This window comes from Erigeron canadensis, chromosome 2, assembly GCF_010389155.1.
Source record: "Erigeron canadensis isolate Cc75 chromosome 2, C_canadensis_v1, whole genome shotgun sequence".
Lineage (NCBI taxonomy): Eukaryota > Viridiplantae > Streptophyta > Magnoliopsida > Asterales > Asteraceae > Erigeron > Erigeron canadensis.
In genome coordinates, this window is record NC_057762.1 from 22,619,999 (window position 1) to 22,638,911 (window position 18,913).

An 18,913-nucleotide genomic window follows, 5' to 3' on the forward strand; every position below is an offset into this window, starting at 1 on the left:
TGCAGCTTGGGAGCAGCGGAGTCAGCTGCCCCCACTCCAATTTTAGTACAATGTAATTTTTCAAAATTTAGATGGTATATTTATAACTTTTTTGTAAAAGTAAGAAAAATAAGTAAGAAATAAATATAAATGTTACCTTCATTGTCAACTTGTCATAAACTTATTATTTGGATGTCATTGGTCATCAAACATTAATTTTAAGATAGATTTTTTCATTAAGAGATTAAAAAAGCTCGAGTTGTTTTGATTTTCAATAGAAAAAAATGAAGTATAGTTTAAGAAAAAACTTTCGTTGTTTGGGTATGTAAAATGTGTAATACATTATAGGTTTTACACTTATGCTTAAGTGTGGAATAGCCTTGTATTCAGGGACGGCTGCAGCTTGGGAGCAGCGGAGTCAGCTGCCCCCACTCCAATTTTAATACAATGTAATTTTTCAAAATTTAAATGGTATATTTATAACTTTTTTGTAAAAGTAAGAAAAATAAGTAAGAAATAAATATAAATGTTACTTTCATTGTCAACTTGTCATAAATTTATTATTTGGATGTCATTGGTCATCAAACATTAATTTTAAGATAGATTTTTTCATTAAGAGATTAAAAAAACTCGAGTTGTTTTGATTTTCAATAGAAAAAAATGAAGTATAGTTTAAGAAAAAAACTTTCGTTGTTTGGGTATGTAAAATGTGTAATACATTATAGTAAAACTCTCTATAGAAAATGTATTTTCTTTTAAATTATTATATATATTTATCACAAACAATTTATTATAATTATCATAATATATACAAGCTAATTATATCCAAAGAAGTATACTTTTTGGGTTTCTTGCATTATATGATTGAATACGTTTTCATTTAATAAGACCTTATTCGATACGCGTGGTCATTATTTATTAAAACAAAACTAGTATTTTTAAATATGAGTGTGAGACCTGGTTTAGATAACAAATTCTTTTGAGGGTTAATTTTCTATTTTCGAGCTAGGGCCTTTTTTTTCTTCATTTTCAGATACGACTATTATAAGTATGACAAACAACTTATAATTTTGCCTCATCGCAAAAACTTTTCTAGCTCCGTCTCTGCTTGTATTTACTTTACCTTGTATATATAAGCCTATAAACATCAACAATTATACTATTGGAGAACTATCAACGAATTTACTCAAATGAATTTGAGTCATCTAAACTGATCATAAAATAATTATTTATGTCATGTACGGAGTATGTAGTAACTTTATGAAAATACTCTAAACTTAGGGGTTGGTTCAAATTGGACAATAGGAAAGGAAAAGAGAAAAAAAAATACTCGTACAAAGGAATATCAAGAATTATTATCATTTCATTAATGCTAGTTGGTTAATACACATGAAACATCATGATTGTCATTATATAAAACAGAGTGTGGTGATTGTGTTATTTGGTGATGGTAGCGTTGACGACGGCGATTATTGTCTTTCCTATTTCTTAAACCACGCTACTACACAATGGTAGCGTTGACGACGGCGATTATTGTCTTTCCTATTTCTTAAACCACGCTACTACACAATTGTAGATAGAACCCCCTCAATATAACCCGCGAATAAAACCCGTTAATTAAAATACCCGGATCATATTAAGGTCGTTCCTCAATTAGAACCCACTAATATAACCCGTCTATTAGTTTTTCTTTTCTTTTTCCCTTGTAAACAACCGGAATTTATTTAGTGTAAGTGAACAACCGGGATTTATTTCCCAAATATTTTAATTTGTTCCCTCGCGATATCCCTCCCGCGTCATTCCCCAAAATATTTGTATTTCAATATCTATTACCTTTTCCCCATCTATTCCCCTTTCCCCCTTGCGCACAGTTGGTTCCTAATCCCCTACCCCCCTTGATAATTTGATCTTCAGATGTTCTTACAGAAGAAACACTAGCAGTATTTCATTCTCAAGCAATTTTATACTCGGTAAGCTTTTATATTTCCAACATCTGTGTTTTTTCTTATTTAGTTTTGTAGTATTGAACTATATTAGGGTTCAATGCCATTCATGTGTTTATATTATTTGGTCCTGGCTAATGAGATTACTAAAAGCAATATTTGTTTCTCCTCACATCAAAAACTGATTAGTGCGACTTATTAATTGCTCGACTCCACTTTGTTCTCTTATAATTTTACATAAAAATGAAAAAAATCAATTGGAACAACAGGTTATCACTTTTAGAAATGTCTAGTAATTTTGTCTCTTGTCGTGCTTTTGATAATAATCCATGTAGGAGTTATTTGGCTTGGTATTTTCTTTGAGAGTTTGAGTAGATGAAAAGGTATTAAGCGGTTATTATCCGGATTGACAGCCCTGGAGGTGCCAACTTGCTTCTGGGTCTCTGACTTGTAAGTTCTTGTCTCTAATGACCACAAAACCTTATCTTTTCAAACATGTTTACTTAGAGTTCCACAAAATGAAAGTTTCACGTGACACTTTACAGTTTATATAGTCTTTTATTGTGCCAAAATTTCTAGAATGCAATAATAGCCACTAAATTGCAATAATTTCTTAAATGAATATAGTTTATATGTGACTAAATTGCAATTATGATGGATCCATGAACGGACAATTTGACACAAACATGGATGATGTTGAAGAGATGGTAAAGGAAATGAAGCTTTGTCACAAAGAAAACACGGATGAAATAATGATTTCTATTAAAGCCAGCAGACTTCATCATGAAACATGTGTTTCAAAGGTGATCTTTTATTATATATCTACATTATTTGGTATACTATGAGCATATACCCAATGGGAGAAGTTTAATGTGTATATGTTTAAGTACTTATCAAGATTAATGTCAATCCCCAGTTAGTACTAATTCGTATTTTATCTAATTTTGAAACTAAATTTTATCTAAATAATATATCAGTTGATTCTACACTTTATAAAGAAACATACCGAAACCAAAAAAAGTTCTTTAAGGTTGATGACGATGTACATGTATATATAGGAAAACTATACGGATAAGATTAACTATGAATGAAAAATGGAAATTATGTCCTGTTCACATAGAATAGGTCAATGGGATTGATCTGAGTCATTTTATATCTCACAAGAGCTATGAGGAAAATCAAAGAGTAAGCTAAACGGAACCGGTTAAATGGGTTAATTCTGTTGAAAGTCTTTCAAGTGTATTGAAATTGCAGCCATCTCTTGAATGCACCGTGATTGGTTCTTTATGAGCTTATGTGATAATTGGAATTACCTAATTAGTAGCAGAAGCACTCATAAGGTGAACAAGTGAAAGCTGCTAAATTCCAGGTTTGTGATGTTTGTTATAATAATTTTTATTATAGTTTTTATTTATCCACATTGGTAATTTCTCATAGTTATTTCCAAAATCTACTTTATCATTATATACAAGGATTCTTCATGATTTTTTTTTACAGTTATTACTATCAATAAGGGTAGTGAATGATAATAAGGCTTCTAAAGTATATAATAACTACCGTGGTGATCAGTCTGCATAAGGTAACAATGGTATATGAAGGTTTTATTGAGCATCATAAGGTATTATTGAGAATGGCATGGAATCATCAGATGGCACAAAAAACCATTTCCGAGGTTACAACTGAAAAAAGGTTTTGAATAAAATATTGAATGAGGGAGAAGGCTATGACCGCCCAAACGATGATGCGAGTCGTTCAAGGTTTTCTTTTTCATTGTCTTCTTCTTTTGTGCCATGAGATAAAACTGATTAGATGGCTAAGATATCTTTTTTAGTATGGGTTTTTATGACAGAAAAAGCCGTTGAGGGACTATGAAGAAAGGTGAAGTTGCACTGCTAACTATTCATCTAGAATATGTATTTGTTTTTAATACGTATTTTTCATCTTAAATACTCTAGCATTTTGGGGCTCTAATTGGTTTCACTCTTGTTAAATATGTATTTGCATGTAGCTAAAGGATGTGACTGCTGCAACTAAGCATTGGGATTCAGTGAAGTCCTATTATCACAAGGTCATTTGTTTTGTTGTATAATATATAAGTAGTATTTTTAGCCCAATTACTTATGAACAATTTGATTTGGGTCAAACAGGTAATAACAGCTAAAAAGAAACGTATTGTCTGTCAAAGTGTATTTTATAAATTGTTTTCATCAATTTATAATTTGACACATTTTTAATAGTAGTTCTGATGTTTTGCACTAAGAGTGTTTTTCTCCATGAATCTGTGTCATATCTCTAGTAAGTTTGATACTTTTATAACTTATAATGCAATAGAAATGGATATCTCTAGTAAGCTACTGAAATAAAATCTCGACTCACACTTGTTGGCAAGTTATTGTTTCAAGTTGCATTGTAGTTAATAAGACGCAAAACTTGCTTTTACCTTGTTGCAGGCTACTATTTTACCTCGAAGGCATGAAATTCACTGAAAGTTGGAGCTGCACCCATTCTTGTTAAGGTAAGTGAGCATGATTTATTTTATGTCAAGTTTTTTTAAGAAACTAGAATCGGATATGTTGAATATTGTATTTCTATTGCCCCATGTGTGCATGATATGTTAAGGGTGTGTGCTTGTGTGTATAGAAACTGATCGCATGATATTATATGAGTATTCACATAAGTAGTGGTAATAGGGACATCAAGGCAAGCAATATTTCTCTTATGTTAGCATACATATTGCAGGAACTCAGTAAGCTCAACAACACTCACTATATATTAGTAAGACACTACCATTTGCTCTCATAAAATTATGTGCCTTGCTTGAGTTTTAGAGGCATTCATTCTTGATGTAGATATTCAATATCTTGGTAGTATCTTAATGTTTATACGTTATAGACTGTTCGAGTTTCTTTCTTTTGACTATATCAGGTAGAACAGATATTAAGTCGAGGTAGCAAGATGGGTGGGTCGGCTGATGGGTCAAAACAAGTTTGGATTACAGCAGGCACATCATTTAACATGTCAGGAAAGCAAGAGGGTTCCCCGTTGTGTGGACAAGTTGATCGAACAACATCATATGCCAACACGACATAGGTGATGATTAAGACTAGAAGTGTTGTAGACATGCCATTTTGTGTATATGTATATTGAAAACGCGAACGTTTTATACTTATTTTGTTTTTATTCTCCGTTCCAAACATCTTTGATGGTTCCTACTTCCTAGCTATGTTTGTTTAGTTAGCAAGTCGAGACTTTACATAGTTCTTATATAGTTGTGACTTGCAACTATCAGTGATATTACAATAATTATCGATATTTTGGGTTGATTCTTTAATGTGTTGTGTTTTTTAAGTTTCCAGTTATATATATATGTATATATATATGGGAAAAGGGAATATAAGGTTGTCCGGCACCTAAGCTTAGTTGTGGAACCCCCTATATATATATATATATATATATATATTACCATCCCCCTATATATATATATAACTAGCAGTTCAAGCAAAACCAAAACAGAACCTGGTTATAATTACATTAGTGGGTTCTATTAACTATTTTGGAAAGAAAGCGGGTTCTAATCAACTGGAGGGGGTTCTATTACAAACATGGCGGCAAGAAGAAATCGGGTTCTAATTGAAAAGGCGAGCTCTATTCTGTTTAAAAGGAACCGGTTGTTTAAAGGGACTCGGTTTTTGAAGCGGGTTCTATTATCACTTCAAATAGGACTCCCTCGCATAGAATCCGTTTGTGAAGCGGGTTATATTATACTTTTTAACCGGGACCTATGAGCATGTGTGTAGTAGTGCGCCATAATACTCCTTACCAAACACCCCTTTAAAAACTTATAAGGTCAATGCTAGCTGAATCCAATTTGGTTGGAGACCAGGCCCATGAAGGTTGCCAAATGGGTGGATCCCTCCCATGCCAATTATTACGCCACATGCTCCTATATTATATGTCTGATGACACTAGAAAAATACAATAAAAATAAAATGTACAAGATGAGTTTCAAAGCTAATTCAGCTTTTAAAAATCATTCGTAACTGAATAATTTTAAGATTATTATTATCATTTTCAAAGTTATGTTTATTATTATTATCATTTTCATCATGCTTATTATTGGAGAAAGTTTTATACCATCACTTTGACACTTTGCCCATCATTAGAGATGCATTCACGTGTGTTATTAAATGTGGTCTATTTGGAAGTTAGGAAATGTCTTTGTCACTATACTTTTTTTTTTTTTACCATTTTTAACCCACCACACTGAAACTCAATTTCTTAACGTCACGTCAGCAATACACTGATTTACCATACTGAATCATTTTTACCATTAACCACCACATTAAAATTTCAGTTTATTAATGTCAAGTCATTATTTATAATAACAAATTTAAAAAAAAAACATTCTAATAAATTAAAAAACACATCAACTACATTACTAATTATTAACAATAAGGCCTGATATAAATTTAACTAAAATATAGTATTTGACATTGAAAAAAGGTTTAGACGTAAACTATAAAAAAAACTAATATAGGCATTTCAAAAATATGATAATAGTGTAGGGGCTAAAATGAACATTAATAGTTACTATAGGATATGTAATCAAACTTTGCAATTATTGTCGTCGTCTTCATTCGAGCATCTACAAACCCAGCAAATATGATTTGAAAAACTCAAAGTTTCTTTTCTTAATTTATATATAAATATATCGCTACTCAGCTCATGAAAAGATAAAAAGAAAATACTTTATTATTAAACACCTCAATACGTTGTATCTCCCGACGTTGCAGCAAATACGCAGACCCAATACGCTGAAGGATACGCCGGATGCTTTAACCAGATACGCCGGAAGTTCGGTGTTTTCGTGTAAAAACGCCGGTAAAAACACTGAGGGTTAAAGATGGTCTAAGCTTCAAAATTGATTAATGATATTTAAAATTTATGGGAAGAGAGGTAAAAACCTATATAGGGTTATACCCAAAAAAGTTGTAAAATGTGTGAACATGGGGAAAAAGAGGTTCTGCCATAAAAATATGTGTATCTGATCATAGTTTATCGATTAAAACTTAAAAGATATGACACAATTTTTTTTTTCTTGAGATGTTATGTCTTCAAGATTTATGTTTTTAGAGTCTTATATCGATTGAAAATTTTCCAACAATTAAGACATATTACACAATCGACACATATATGAAAATGGGAAATGATATTGCTATAATAAAAATTAGACATCTACAACAATAACTGCATTATTCATTTATATTATGTGCATTATAATTTGTACGTTTATTGTACAGCTAAATTCTGGTGTATGAATATCAAAAAATATGAACATAATACTAATATAGGTTTGAAGCCAATAGGGTGATAGCCACGAGCGTAGCTTTTAAAGGGCGGGGACTTCTGATAGCAATTCACTAGTGCCAAGGAGCGAGGGGCGCCCGACCCCCCGAAATGTTTTTTGCGATATAAAGGGTATATTGTTTTTGTGTTAAAATTTTTTGATATACTCGGTTTCGAACCCCTTTTTAAAATAAAATAGTGTTAGGGAAAAGAAAATTTAGATCCCGACCCCCCACTGAAAATTTTCAAGCTTCGCCTATTGGTTAGAGAGTTTTTCGCTTTGTGGTTTCTTCCTAGGGGGTCATGGATTCAAATCTTGTCACATGCAAATGTGGTGAGTGAGCCTTAGCAATGTTATAGTCATCTACCCATGGGAGAGCAAACCCTTTAGGACATTGCCAAGATTCGAACCCGGCGTGGGCGCATCAATCTGCCTTTCAAAAAATATATATATATGTATATATATAGTTTTGAATATATTGACTTTTAATCAAAATTGTAGTAATTTATTTATTATCTTTTGACCTAAGTATCCTAGACTAGTACTAGTCACGAAGACTTTTTAAACATTGGTATTTGAAGTCTTCATATATAGGAGGCTAGGATGTAGAGAAACGGAACCGTTTTTGTGGTCATATTTATCTAACTTTGACTTTTTGAATTGTAATGATTTATCTTTTGTCAACTTAATATATTTAAAATGTGACCCAATAAATATTACTTCTCGATCTCTATATCAAGTGTGCCAGTAAAATATTTGAAAGGATTTTGATTTTGTAAGTATACATATAAACAAAAGAAATCCTAAATGCTGACAACGTCTTTAGAGCTTTAAGTGTGGGTAGAACGACCCAATAAGATCACGAATGCCATATTAGCGATATGTCGTACCGATAATTTTTCATTCTATCATATTGATCTTGAACAACGCTAGGTCCACTATTTAAACATGAATTTGTGTGAAAGGGGAAAAAACAAAAAGTTAGGGACATTGATCAACTTCACGGCAATGTGGCGACGCTAGGGAATGGGTGCCAGCAGCTCCAGTCATGCTAAACACAAAAAGCTTAACCATTCTCGTTTCTTAGATTTTTCTATTAATCAATAAACGTTACACTATAACTCTTACTACTAGCTTTTTTAAATACAGTTTGGCTGAAAAGTATGGTGCATCTTGGGTGAGAAGGTATTTGCGCCATGTCACACCTCAAGATGCCACCCAAAAATGAGGGATGGTATAGCAGACTTCTTGGCAAGCATCTTTAAAAGCATTTTGCTTAGAAACAAAAAAAGGTAAAATGAAAAACCAAAGAGATAAAAGAGTGGATAGGTGTCTTGTACAAGCCGTTTAGCAAAAATTTTTTTGCCATGACGCATGAGGAGAATGGTGTGACAGTCGGATTAGTGGCATGTTCAAAGGATGATGCCTCCTAATGCGCTTCATATCCTACAACCTTATTATGTGACATTGAGCCCATAATATATTTTCTATAACCCCTTATAGATCCTACAACCTTATTATGTGACATTGAGCCCATAATATATTTTCTGTAACCCCTTATAAAGTATATTGATCTCTCATATTTTAGGAAATTCAGCACTTTTTTATACTCAAAATACTCTTATTTCTTAATCCTAATTCCCATATACACCTAATCTATACTTTTATACTATTTAATAAATAAAACAACTCTCTCTTTAAAAGTTATGAAAGAATTATCTAAAATACAATTAATGATTAAATTATAATATCAGTCATTTATCAAAAATAACTCCATTAACCTTTTACATCAATTACATTTACATCAATTAACTACACCACCCGACGTCGCTTCACCACCAACAGTGGCCCCCACCATCATACCGTTGCCGTCACAACCTCCGACGTATTGCGCGAGTACCGTGTTAGTTTTAAAAGATGTAAGTTAGTATCAAGTGGGTTAAACCGCAAGTAAAATACTTTACATTTGAAGTTTTTGATCATTCGGTCTTTAAAGGTTAAAAGTAGTCAAGTCGAATAAAATCCAAACACCAACTATTCTCCACAAATAATTAGTCATAAACAACCTGTCTAGACAAATTACATGTCCAAATTGGATACCACCCGCACACCCTTTCTATTTTCAACCGCGTTTTTTATATTCAATTCTTCTCTTTACTTTTTCCTCCCACTCTCCCTTTTTCCAGATTCCCTTTCTATAAATAGCTCCCTCTCTCCAATCCCATACCCATTCATTCAATTCATTTTACTGCAACATTTTCTTCTGGATTATATGTCTCATAGGCCCTTAGTTCCACACTCTTTCATCAATAGCCTTTGGCCTTCATTCCCATATTTTAGTATCTAGTGATTTGAATCCTAATTGGACTTTTTGATCAATCATAACTTATCATTTTTTCATTCTTTTTTACTACCTTTAGATTTATAACTTTTCTTCATTTCAAATGGGTGTCAAAGGATTTGTTGAGGGTGGCATAGCATCCATAATTGCAGGATGTTCTACTCACCCTCTTGATCTCATTAAAGTCCGTATGCAGTTACAGGGCGAAAACCCTTCCGTTCTCGCCTTGAACGGCCACGGCAGCGCATCAGTTGCGCTGCCGCGGCATGCTGGACCTGTATCGGTCGGTGTCAAGATATTTCAAACGGAAGGAGTTGCTGCTTTGTTTTCGGGTGTATCTGCTACCGTCCTTCGTCAAACGTTATACTCGACCACCAGAATGGGTCTCTACGAGATCTTTAGGGAAAAATGGGCTGACCCGAATACGGGCAACCTTTCATTAACCAAAAAAATTGGTTCCGGGTTATTAGCTGGTGGAATTGGTGCAGCCGTCGGGAACCCAGCTGACGTTGCAATGGTTAGAATGCAAGCAGACGGGAGGCTCCCGGTGGCTGAACGAAGAAACTACAAAGGCGTAGGTGACGCCATCACCAGAATGGTGAAACAAGAAGGCGTCACCAGCCTTTGGAGAGGTTCATCATTGACCGTGAACCGGGCAATGATAGTAACCGCATCTCAACTAGCATCTTATGATCAAATCAAAGAAACAATTTTATCAAAAGGGGTCATGAAAGACGGGTTAGGGACACATGTGACAGCAAGTTTTGCAGCTGGGTTTGTGGCATCTGTGGCGTCGAATCCAGTGGATGTGATTAAGACTAGGGTCATGAACATGAAAGTGGTCGAAGGGGTTGAGCCGCCATATAAAGGAGCTATTGATTGTGCTGTTAAAACGGTTAAAGCGGAAGGGCCAATGGCCTTATATAAAGGGTTCATACCAACCATTTCAAGACAGGGTCCATTTACTGTTGTGCTCTTTGTGACACTTGAACAAGTTCGTAAATTGCTCAAGGACTTTTAAGGCTTGGAAAGATTATATTATTAAGCTAAATTGATCATAGTGATGATGATGAAGAAATAGTTTAATAAAATATATCTATGAAATCTATAGTTATGGTTTTTGACTACATATCAAGTATTGGTTATAAATTGGTCAACTTTATTCAAAGAGTTTGCATCAGTTTGTCATCTGAAAATTTCTTTATATGTTGCGAACTCAAGAGAGTATTTTCGAGGATTCCAGTTGTGCTTGGTTATTATGTTGGAGTAATCAAGTTCCGCTTTCTGATTGTCAAGCCGCTCCTTGTTAGCTGACATCTGAGGCTCTTATACCTTGATAGATCCCAACCAAAGGTCAATAAGAATATCGAAAGTGATTTTTTTATGGCGAAAATAACCAAAATAATCTTGATAATTATTCTCTATTTCTTCCATTTACATGATTTATACACTAGAAAAACGATAACCAGCCTAATGCTAACTGACCCATCATCTGCAGTATAGTGCTTCTGAACTTCTGCTAAAAATGAACCAAAATATGAGACCAAATGGGGTGTAAATCACAATTTGTGTCTACACGGTATTGTTTCTCTCTGCAATGGTGGATATACATGCGGTGTTTTATGCCTCATTTTGGTCAACTTTGGACCCGTAAAGATATAAAAGAAAAGGGGTTTGCTAAATACAGCCCGTGTTTAAGGTGCATAAATTGTTTGTACATTTACCATGAAAATCAGGGTGCGGGCTTTTAATATGGAAGGTACAAGTTTTTTTATGCACGTTAAATACAGCCCTTAGGGCTGTATTTAGCATTTCCCAAAAGGAAAAAAATGCAATTCAATTATCTTATCATCAAGCTAGTGAATCCACATCAGTTGGTAGCAATTGCTTGTTGCATCTACAAAAAAGGAACATTACTAATTACATATAACATTTCTAGTTAATAACTAAAATTTTCAACATCCAAGTAACTATCAACAAGCGAAAATTGTTATCAAACTTCTCCAGATTTCGTGTTTCCTTTCATCTTGCAAGTCGTCACACCTTCTACCGTAAGTTGAAAAACTTGTATTTTTTTTATAAAAATAACATAATAAACTCAGAAGATTTCAAAACCAAAAGAAAACAGAAAGTTGCCATGGATCATCTCTTGAGGTGGTTTTCCCTTGAGCTTGGTTAGTAGTAGATTGGTCTTCTGATCTTCCTTTTATCCGTAGTTTGTTCCCTATGCTGAAATGAGCCTTCTTTTTGCATCTGGGAGTCATCAGGTCCTTGTGAACATTCTGACCATTTTCTACTACTTCTATTGTGTTTATGACTCTTGTGATTTTTATCATTGTCCTGCAGCTCGTCAGCTATTTGGTTGTGTCGTTCTTTCAAAATGTTCAGTCTGTTTGTTTTTTTTGACAGAGCAGAGTTGTATTAGCTGCCTGCCAAGGACATATAGAGATGATGTCCATATATAAGAGTATTTAAACAAACAGAGAGATTATTGTTTTATATGTTTTTTGTTCTTTTATTACTTGAACACACTGCGACATTGAACTAGTTTAAAAAAGGCGACTAACATTGGTTTAAATTCTGTATATATTAGGTAACCAGCTTATGTACTTTAGTCTGTAAAAATACTCATCAACGTCTGGGAAAAATCTATTCTCATAATTGGTCTTAAGTACAATTGGTAAAGGGTTTTGGATTAGAGGACCGTAATGCAGGTGTGAAATGATGTGTGTTCTTGACACTACTTGGTAAAAAAAATGATGTGTATTATTGCAGTGGCTATGTTGACTGTTAAATCACTACTACACAAACTGATTTTTTTTGGAACATCCTAAATAGTTGAAATCCATAATTTTTCAAGTGATCTAAAAGCTTGTGATCCAAAAATAAATGATTTTTTAGAGCCCTTTCAAAAGTTTATGGAACGGCTTATATTTGAAACAATTAGATGATTTTTCAGATCAGTTTTTAAGTCATTTTTTAGAACATTTTGAGAATGTTTTAAACCTGTTTAATTTGTTACTAATAGTTTCGTAGGAATGGCTGGAAAATGTTGGATAAAATTCTTTTTTATATTTTGTTTAGTGCACGTTGTGGGGTATAATATATAGAGTGATGGTCTGGTGTATAGATTATAATGGGTACGAATTAATAGTTGAAATGTTGGATGATGAATTGTTTGAAAGGAAATGTTAGGTAAATAATGCAGTATCTATCTTAGGTAAATTAGGTGGGGATCATGTAAAATTCAGGGGGAGATTATGTAAAGTTCAAGGAGACTATATATGTTTATCAAATTCAAAGGTTTAATTTATAACTTTTTTTTTAAGTAACAGTACCTAAGCTTAGTTAAAGTCTACAGTACGGATTATTTTCCCATTGTTTTATGTGGGAAATGAGTATGCAGGGGATTAAAGAAATGCATGTATAAGCCAGTGGGCTTAGTTTATGGTCCTTGAATTGAAGCTTATGATAAGGTGTTTGGTATGTAGAGTTTGATATTGGGCTAAAGCTACTGATCCGGTGACTTAAGAGCAGGTGCTATTAATCTTACAGAATTGTCTCATTTTTTAACATAAGAGTTGTGGTACTTTTTATTTTTATTCAGATGTGTCATCATACAAGTTTTGTAATAAGAGCATTAAGTTACCATTTCATTTGTTTGGCTTGGTGATGATTATTCGGTGATTATAATATGTTTGTTATTTTGCGTTTTTGATTCAAGTGCATAGTTTTTAGGTTGAAGCGATTCAAGTGCATAGTTTTTAGGTTGAAGCTTGACAAGTTTCTCGATATGTGAAATGAAATGATTCTAAACAAGTTGCAACTACTAAAATTAAATTCTAGTAATGCTTTGGGTACAACCATATACTTTGAGTCAATTTTTTCCATCGAGTGGCTTCATGATTTTATATCTAACAATTGACTAGCTAATCCTTTATTGACTACATATATTCTTTCCATATTTCCCTTTGTACCCAAAATAACCCTTATAATGTCGGTAAAGAAAACAGTTAGGACCTAAGTCAAAGTATGAGACGACATCCATGTCCATTATATGCATGATAATTGTTTAGTCCAAGGACAAAATAGAGATGACTACTACCCGAGACACATCTATTGGAACCATGTGATGTCTCGAAAGAGAATTTTTATTTTGCTACACAGCCCTTAGGCTCATAGGCGGATCCAGCTTATTAAAGGTGAAGGAGGATGAATCCAGCTAAGTCAAGCCCAACACTACTAATTATAATGAACTATTTGGTATGACTAATACAAAATGAACTCAACCCAACTTGAAACAACCCATAGGCTTTTGGAAAAAGAAATGAAAATCTACTAAGTGATTTAGGAGAAAAAAAAAGACGTTCATTTTACTATTTTAGTTTATAAGCTTTTGATTCACGTTTAACATTCGATTCACCTTTAATATAATGACGTTTGACGAACGAAACATAAAGCAACTTAGCAAGTGATTCACATTTAATAATATTAGATTATTCAAATTTGGTATTGAAGTATTGAACAAGGTTTATTTTTTTCTGAACATTTATTCAGTATACGACATTAGAGAAACTTCACGTATAATGGTGAAGCTTTGCACGTACCTTAGACAACAAGATGTTGACCATGGACCGTTAAAAGTAATCAGAGGATTAAACCAGGAGTAACTCTAACCAGTTGGGCTAGTTATCATTGGCTGAACAGGGTTTATTAATCTTTAATTTTACTTCATATTATGTCAAAATTTTATAGATATTATAATGGTAAACTTATATTTATGATTTATTCCAAATTCTCAATTTTATTTAATAGTTGGTCATAATTTTAAGAAACTTTGATTATTTTATTATGAATCTCATAATTTTATGAAGTTTTTATCATTCAACTCTTGTTGGAAAGTTGCAAGATTAAATTTTTTTAAGTTGTTTTTATAAAACATTGTATGATTTTTTTAGTTATATTGATTCCTGTTTAACAACATATTATTCTATTCCTACTTTTTTGTTATTTGCATGTTGATTTTTTTGTTGTTTGAAAGTTGATTTTGGTGTTGTTTTGAGGCTATTTAAGCGAAGCTATTTGACTAGGGTAAAATTTTTTTTTGCCCCCACCCTCTTTATTTTCTGGATCCGCCACTGTTTAGGCTGTAATTAAGGTGCATTAAATAGTTGTACGCTTACCATAAAATTTAGAGGGTGAGCTTTTAATATGGAAGGTACAAATTTTTTATGCACGTTAAATGGACCGCGTTTAGCATTTTCCTTTATCCTAATATTCAACTTTTGCTCTTAAATACTTATGAAATGATGCAAATCTCCATGTTCCCTAATTATTTGTCCCAAGTAAGTATCTAAATACTTAATGAAATGATGCAAATCTCCATGTTCCTTATTTGTCACAAATATCTAATTAACCATCATCTCTTACAATTAACCTTAAGTCATCATTATTCCGATAACAATGATTGGCAATAGGTATAAAAGAACGAGTAACCAATCGCAAGGCTGTTTCTTCATTGTGGTCCCCACCTTCCGATTTTATGGGCAGCGGCTTCACAGCCTTTCAACCATGCCGCCGGGTTATGGTTTTGGGGTTGGCAATGGTGTAGCCGGCGGTATGAGGCCAACCCGCCTCATGCCGTTCACCCACTCCTTACCCCCTTAGAAACTTGTCAACAATTAAAAAAGAGCCAATTTAATTGTAAACCAACAATTAAAACTAAAATCAAGTCACTACTTTCTCTACTTTAGTAATTCGTTTTCAAGCTTCTGGTTACCTTAACGTCCATTGTCAATCAAGAGGGTCTAGAATTAGTTTTGTTTCTTCAAATTTCAATAATTGAGTATGGTTTCCATTGTATGTACTTGTACTGAACTTGTATTATACCCTTTACATTTGAAAAAAAAAAAAAAAAAAAGGATTTTTAGATGTTACAAGAGTCAAGAGGTATGAGAATGAGAAACACCCAACATTATAAAAAATCACAACCACGGGCTATGCACATTAAAGTAGGGCCGAATGGACTAACTTGGGCTATGCACATTAAAGTAAGGATAATGAGTCGTACATCACCAATGTTTTAAGGTATAAAGAAGAATTGTTTTGTAAAACTATTTTTGGAAAAAATATTATGTGGCAAGTCTATATTTTTTTTTAAAAAGGTTTGATTTTATTTATGATGTCATATGTCATATTTAATATTGTAATATTTTTAAAGATAAATAGCTAGCTTATTAAATGTTTATCAATGTTTTAAATACCGGTAAATACCGGTACTGGAGACCACGTCGGTATTTTAAGTCCGGTATTTTTCTGGTATTTTCACTACTTAATACCGGCCAGTATTTTCGGTATTCCTGGTATTTTCCGGTATTACCATACCGGGATTTTCAAAAAATAAATTTTGATTTTTAAAAAAAATTATTATGATACTTTAATGTTATTTTTTGTTATTTGTAAACTTTAAAACTTATATTTTGTTATAAAATACATATTTGGTATTATTTTTGAGTAAATTATAATTGCATTTTGACTATTTTTGTTAAATTGTAACAAGTTTTGTAGGATTTTTACACAAAAAATATAATAAATTAAAAATAGTCATACCGGCCGGTATTTCCGGTATTACCGATAATACCGGTAATACTGGAAAATTTTTCCACACCGGTATAACTAAAATACCGGTTTTTAATGTTTATATTAAATTCTTACTTTTTGATTGTAAATTTCTTTTTTATATTTTGTTAATGCAATAAATACTCATACATATATATATGTTAGCCAACTTAATATCTCCAAATCAAGTTATGATATATCAATTACAAAAACTACATATATATATTCTTTTAACTTTTTTTATTTTAAAATTTTAGCTAGTAGTGCCCGGGTTAAACCCGAGATTATTAGCTAGTTGTACAATATAACTTTTAAGTTTTAAAAAAAAGGTAAATGTTTAAAATTTAAGATTATCACCTTCAATGGTTTTGTTTCTACTATTTAATATATTGTTAATACAAATTTTCTAATTTATAGTGTATATATGCATGCAAATTAAACAACAAAATTAAGTTTCTTCCATAATTACTTTTTCAGTTTTTTCGGTTTTGTTACTACGCATTGCGCAGGTGAGACTTCTAGGTATGTATAAAAGAATCGTTGATTGTATTATTTTAAATACAATACTCCAAAGTCCAAATAATTTCGTATGATAACGGTTTATAATTACTATTTTAATTTACACTAATAATTTCAGAGTTATGATGGGGCCTATTTCATTATGGTACAGGGTCTTTAATTAAAAACTATGGGATGACGTTGATTGATGATATGTGGAGGAAACAACATATAAAATAAAAAATATAACTAGGTAAAATTAATATAAGAATTAATCCGTAAAGTACGTACCTTAACCGGCCAATAAGTCGGTTAGGTTGGTGGTCGTGTTCACCAACTGATCATCAACGGTTGTGGTAACACTTGTCACAACCGCGTTAGTTGTAGGTACGGCGGGTGCATGAGTGTCAGCTACTCTGACATCATCAGCATCGGCAACTAGCGAATGCGAAAGAATGAGCTTCCCATGGGCAATTCCTGATGTCATCACCAAGTAACCGACTTTCTCGCGGTTCACAAGGACATCACGGAGAGGAATTGTGACTTTTCCTACAAGTCGGTCAGACATACGAGAATGATGTTTGATTTCAGCGACCAGGTTATACAAGCTGCCTTCATTCAAAGCATCTTGAGGTAATTCAACTACAATGTGGGTTTCCCAACGAGGGTCTATGTGGCCGTGTATGTGTGAGTTTGTTTTTTGGGGTTGTGGGTTAAATTTGTGACCCATAATGCCAATGGTTACATATGGGCTCATTGGGCCGATGTGTAATGTGAGTTCTTTGATACCAATAGCATGGTGAACAATGAGTTTTAGGCATCTGTTGCTTGGTCATTTTTCAGATGAGGTGAAAATGGATCTGATTTTGGGAGAACGTGATGTCGTTGCGATGAATCAATGAGGACGCGGTAACGATTTATACTCAGACGAATTTTTAAGGCGTGTGAATGTGAAGAGGTATAGTAAGAGGATAATCCGACCCGCCCCAAATGAATGTTTAATGAAAATATTATATGGTTGAACTCCCACAGATTGGCTAACTTCAGTCTGGATCTTTGACCCCTAAAATCTTGGGCTTCTATTTATATATTTTTAGATTTAAACAAAACATAAATCATTTAATAAAGATAGAGTAAGTAAAATCATTCTTAACTAAATAAATATAAAATCATTCGTCAAATGCTAAGTGTCGGTTCTTTTTTTTTTCTTATTAAGTACTGAGTGTATTATGCATTAAGAATGTATGTATTAAATAAAATATAGTTAATTGACGATTATTTTTTTGTATTAAGTCAAAAAAGAAAGGCTTCACGATAGATTTGTGGCAATTAATGTCTTTACAACATGGCCGGGGAATTAATCCTTGTTCATTGACTGGTTCAAACAGGTTTAATTGGGCAAGTTGATATTGGTGATGGACTTCTTTAACAACTTTGCTTGGCCTAGTAAATGATTTTGGAAATATAGAGATGCATTCATGTTTTTTTATTAAATGTGGTATATATATTACTCTATTTGCAAGGGACGTCTTTGTCACTATACTTGGTCAACTATTATTTTTAAGGGTTTAAAATTTTAATCATTTTTTTATTGCTTCTAAGCTTCAAAATTGATTAATTTTATTTAAATTTTTTGGGAAGAGAGGTTGAAACCTAAATAGGTTTACTAGTCCTGATACCCGTACGCTGTACGGTAGCTATATAAATCGTATCATAAAGAAAATTCGAATATGCCTCATACATGAATCATGAGATTGAAATAAATTGTGGTTAAAGTAAATCGATGATCGAATCTAAATTATAATAAATAGTAATGATATATAGTATATAATATATATATATACTTAGTTAGAGTTTTAGATTTACCTTAAATTTTTACAATTACATCAAAATCGGAATTTATAAGTATAGTGAATAACGACAAATACCCTTGTGATTTCGGATCGTAAACTCAAATATTTAAAGTCCTCAATTAATAACTTATTAATATAAGTAATAGGAGTTGGAGAATTGAGAAATAAAAAGAAACAATTTTATTAATGAGAAAACGATATATAAAAAAAAATTATAATGTGTTTTGTATCCGTAAACCAAGAGTTAAAGTATAACTCTAAATCTAATAAGGAAATTGAATTTATATACAATAAAAAAAGCTAAATTAATAAAATAAATAAATTTAAAGGACAC

At 32.6% G+C, this 18,913-nt stretch overlaps 1 protein-coding gene and 2 long non-coding RNA genes across 3 annotated transcripts; 2 read left to right on the plus strand and 1 right to left on the minus strand.

Moving 5' to 3' along the window:
• Nucleotides 1-1,691: 1,691 nt before the first annotated feature.
• On the plus strand, nucleotides 1,692-5,116 carry LOC122589411. Its single transcript, XR_006322262.1, has 8 exons — nucleotides 1,692-1,949; nucleotides 2,258-2,372; nucleotides 2,625-2,725; nucleotides 3,177-3,679; nucleotides 3,754-3,800; nucleotides 3,931-3,990; nucleotides 4,373-4,437; nucleotides 4,848-5,116. It is a non-coding gene; the product is annotated as an uncharacterized LOC122589411 (long non-coding RNA).
• Nucleotides 5,117-9,517: 4,401 nt separating this feature from the next.
• Nucleotides 9,518-10,778, plus strand: LOC122587865 (mitochondrial uncoupling protein 5-like). The gene has a single exon (XM_043760027.1). The coding sequence runs from the start codon at nucleotides 9,714-9,716 to the stop codon at nucleotides 10,629-10,631; it is 918 nt and encodes a 305-aa protein (XP_043615962.1). The 5' UTR covers nucleotides 9,518-9,713; the 3' UTR covers nucleotides 10,632-10,778.
• Nucleotides 10,779-11,597: 819 nt separating this feature from the next.
• Nucleotides 11,598-17,754, minus strand: LOC122589546. Its single transcript, XR_006322284.1, has 2 exons — nucleotides 17,018-17,754; nucleotides 11,598-12,039 (listed from the first exon to the last, which is right to left on the minus strand). It is a non-coding gene; the product is annotated as an uncharacterized LOC122589546 (long non-coding RNA).
• Between the last annotated feature and the right edge of the window lie 1,159 nt (nucleotides 17,755-18,913).

Excerpts from the sequence above, each read along its gene's own strand:
- LOC122587865 (XM_043760027.1), top strand. The coding sequence starts at position 9,714 with ATGGGTGTCAAAGGATTTGTTGAGGGTGGCATAGCATCCATAATTGCA.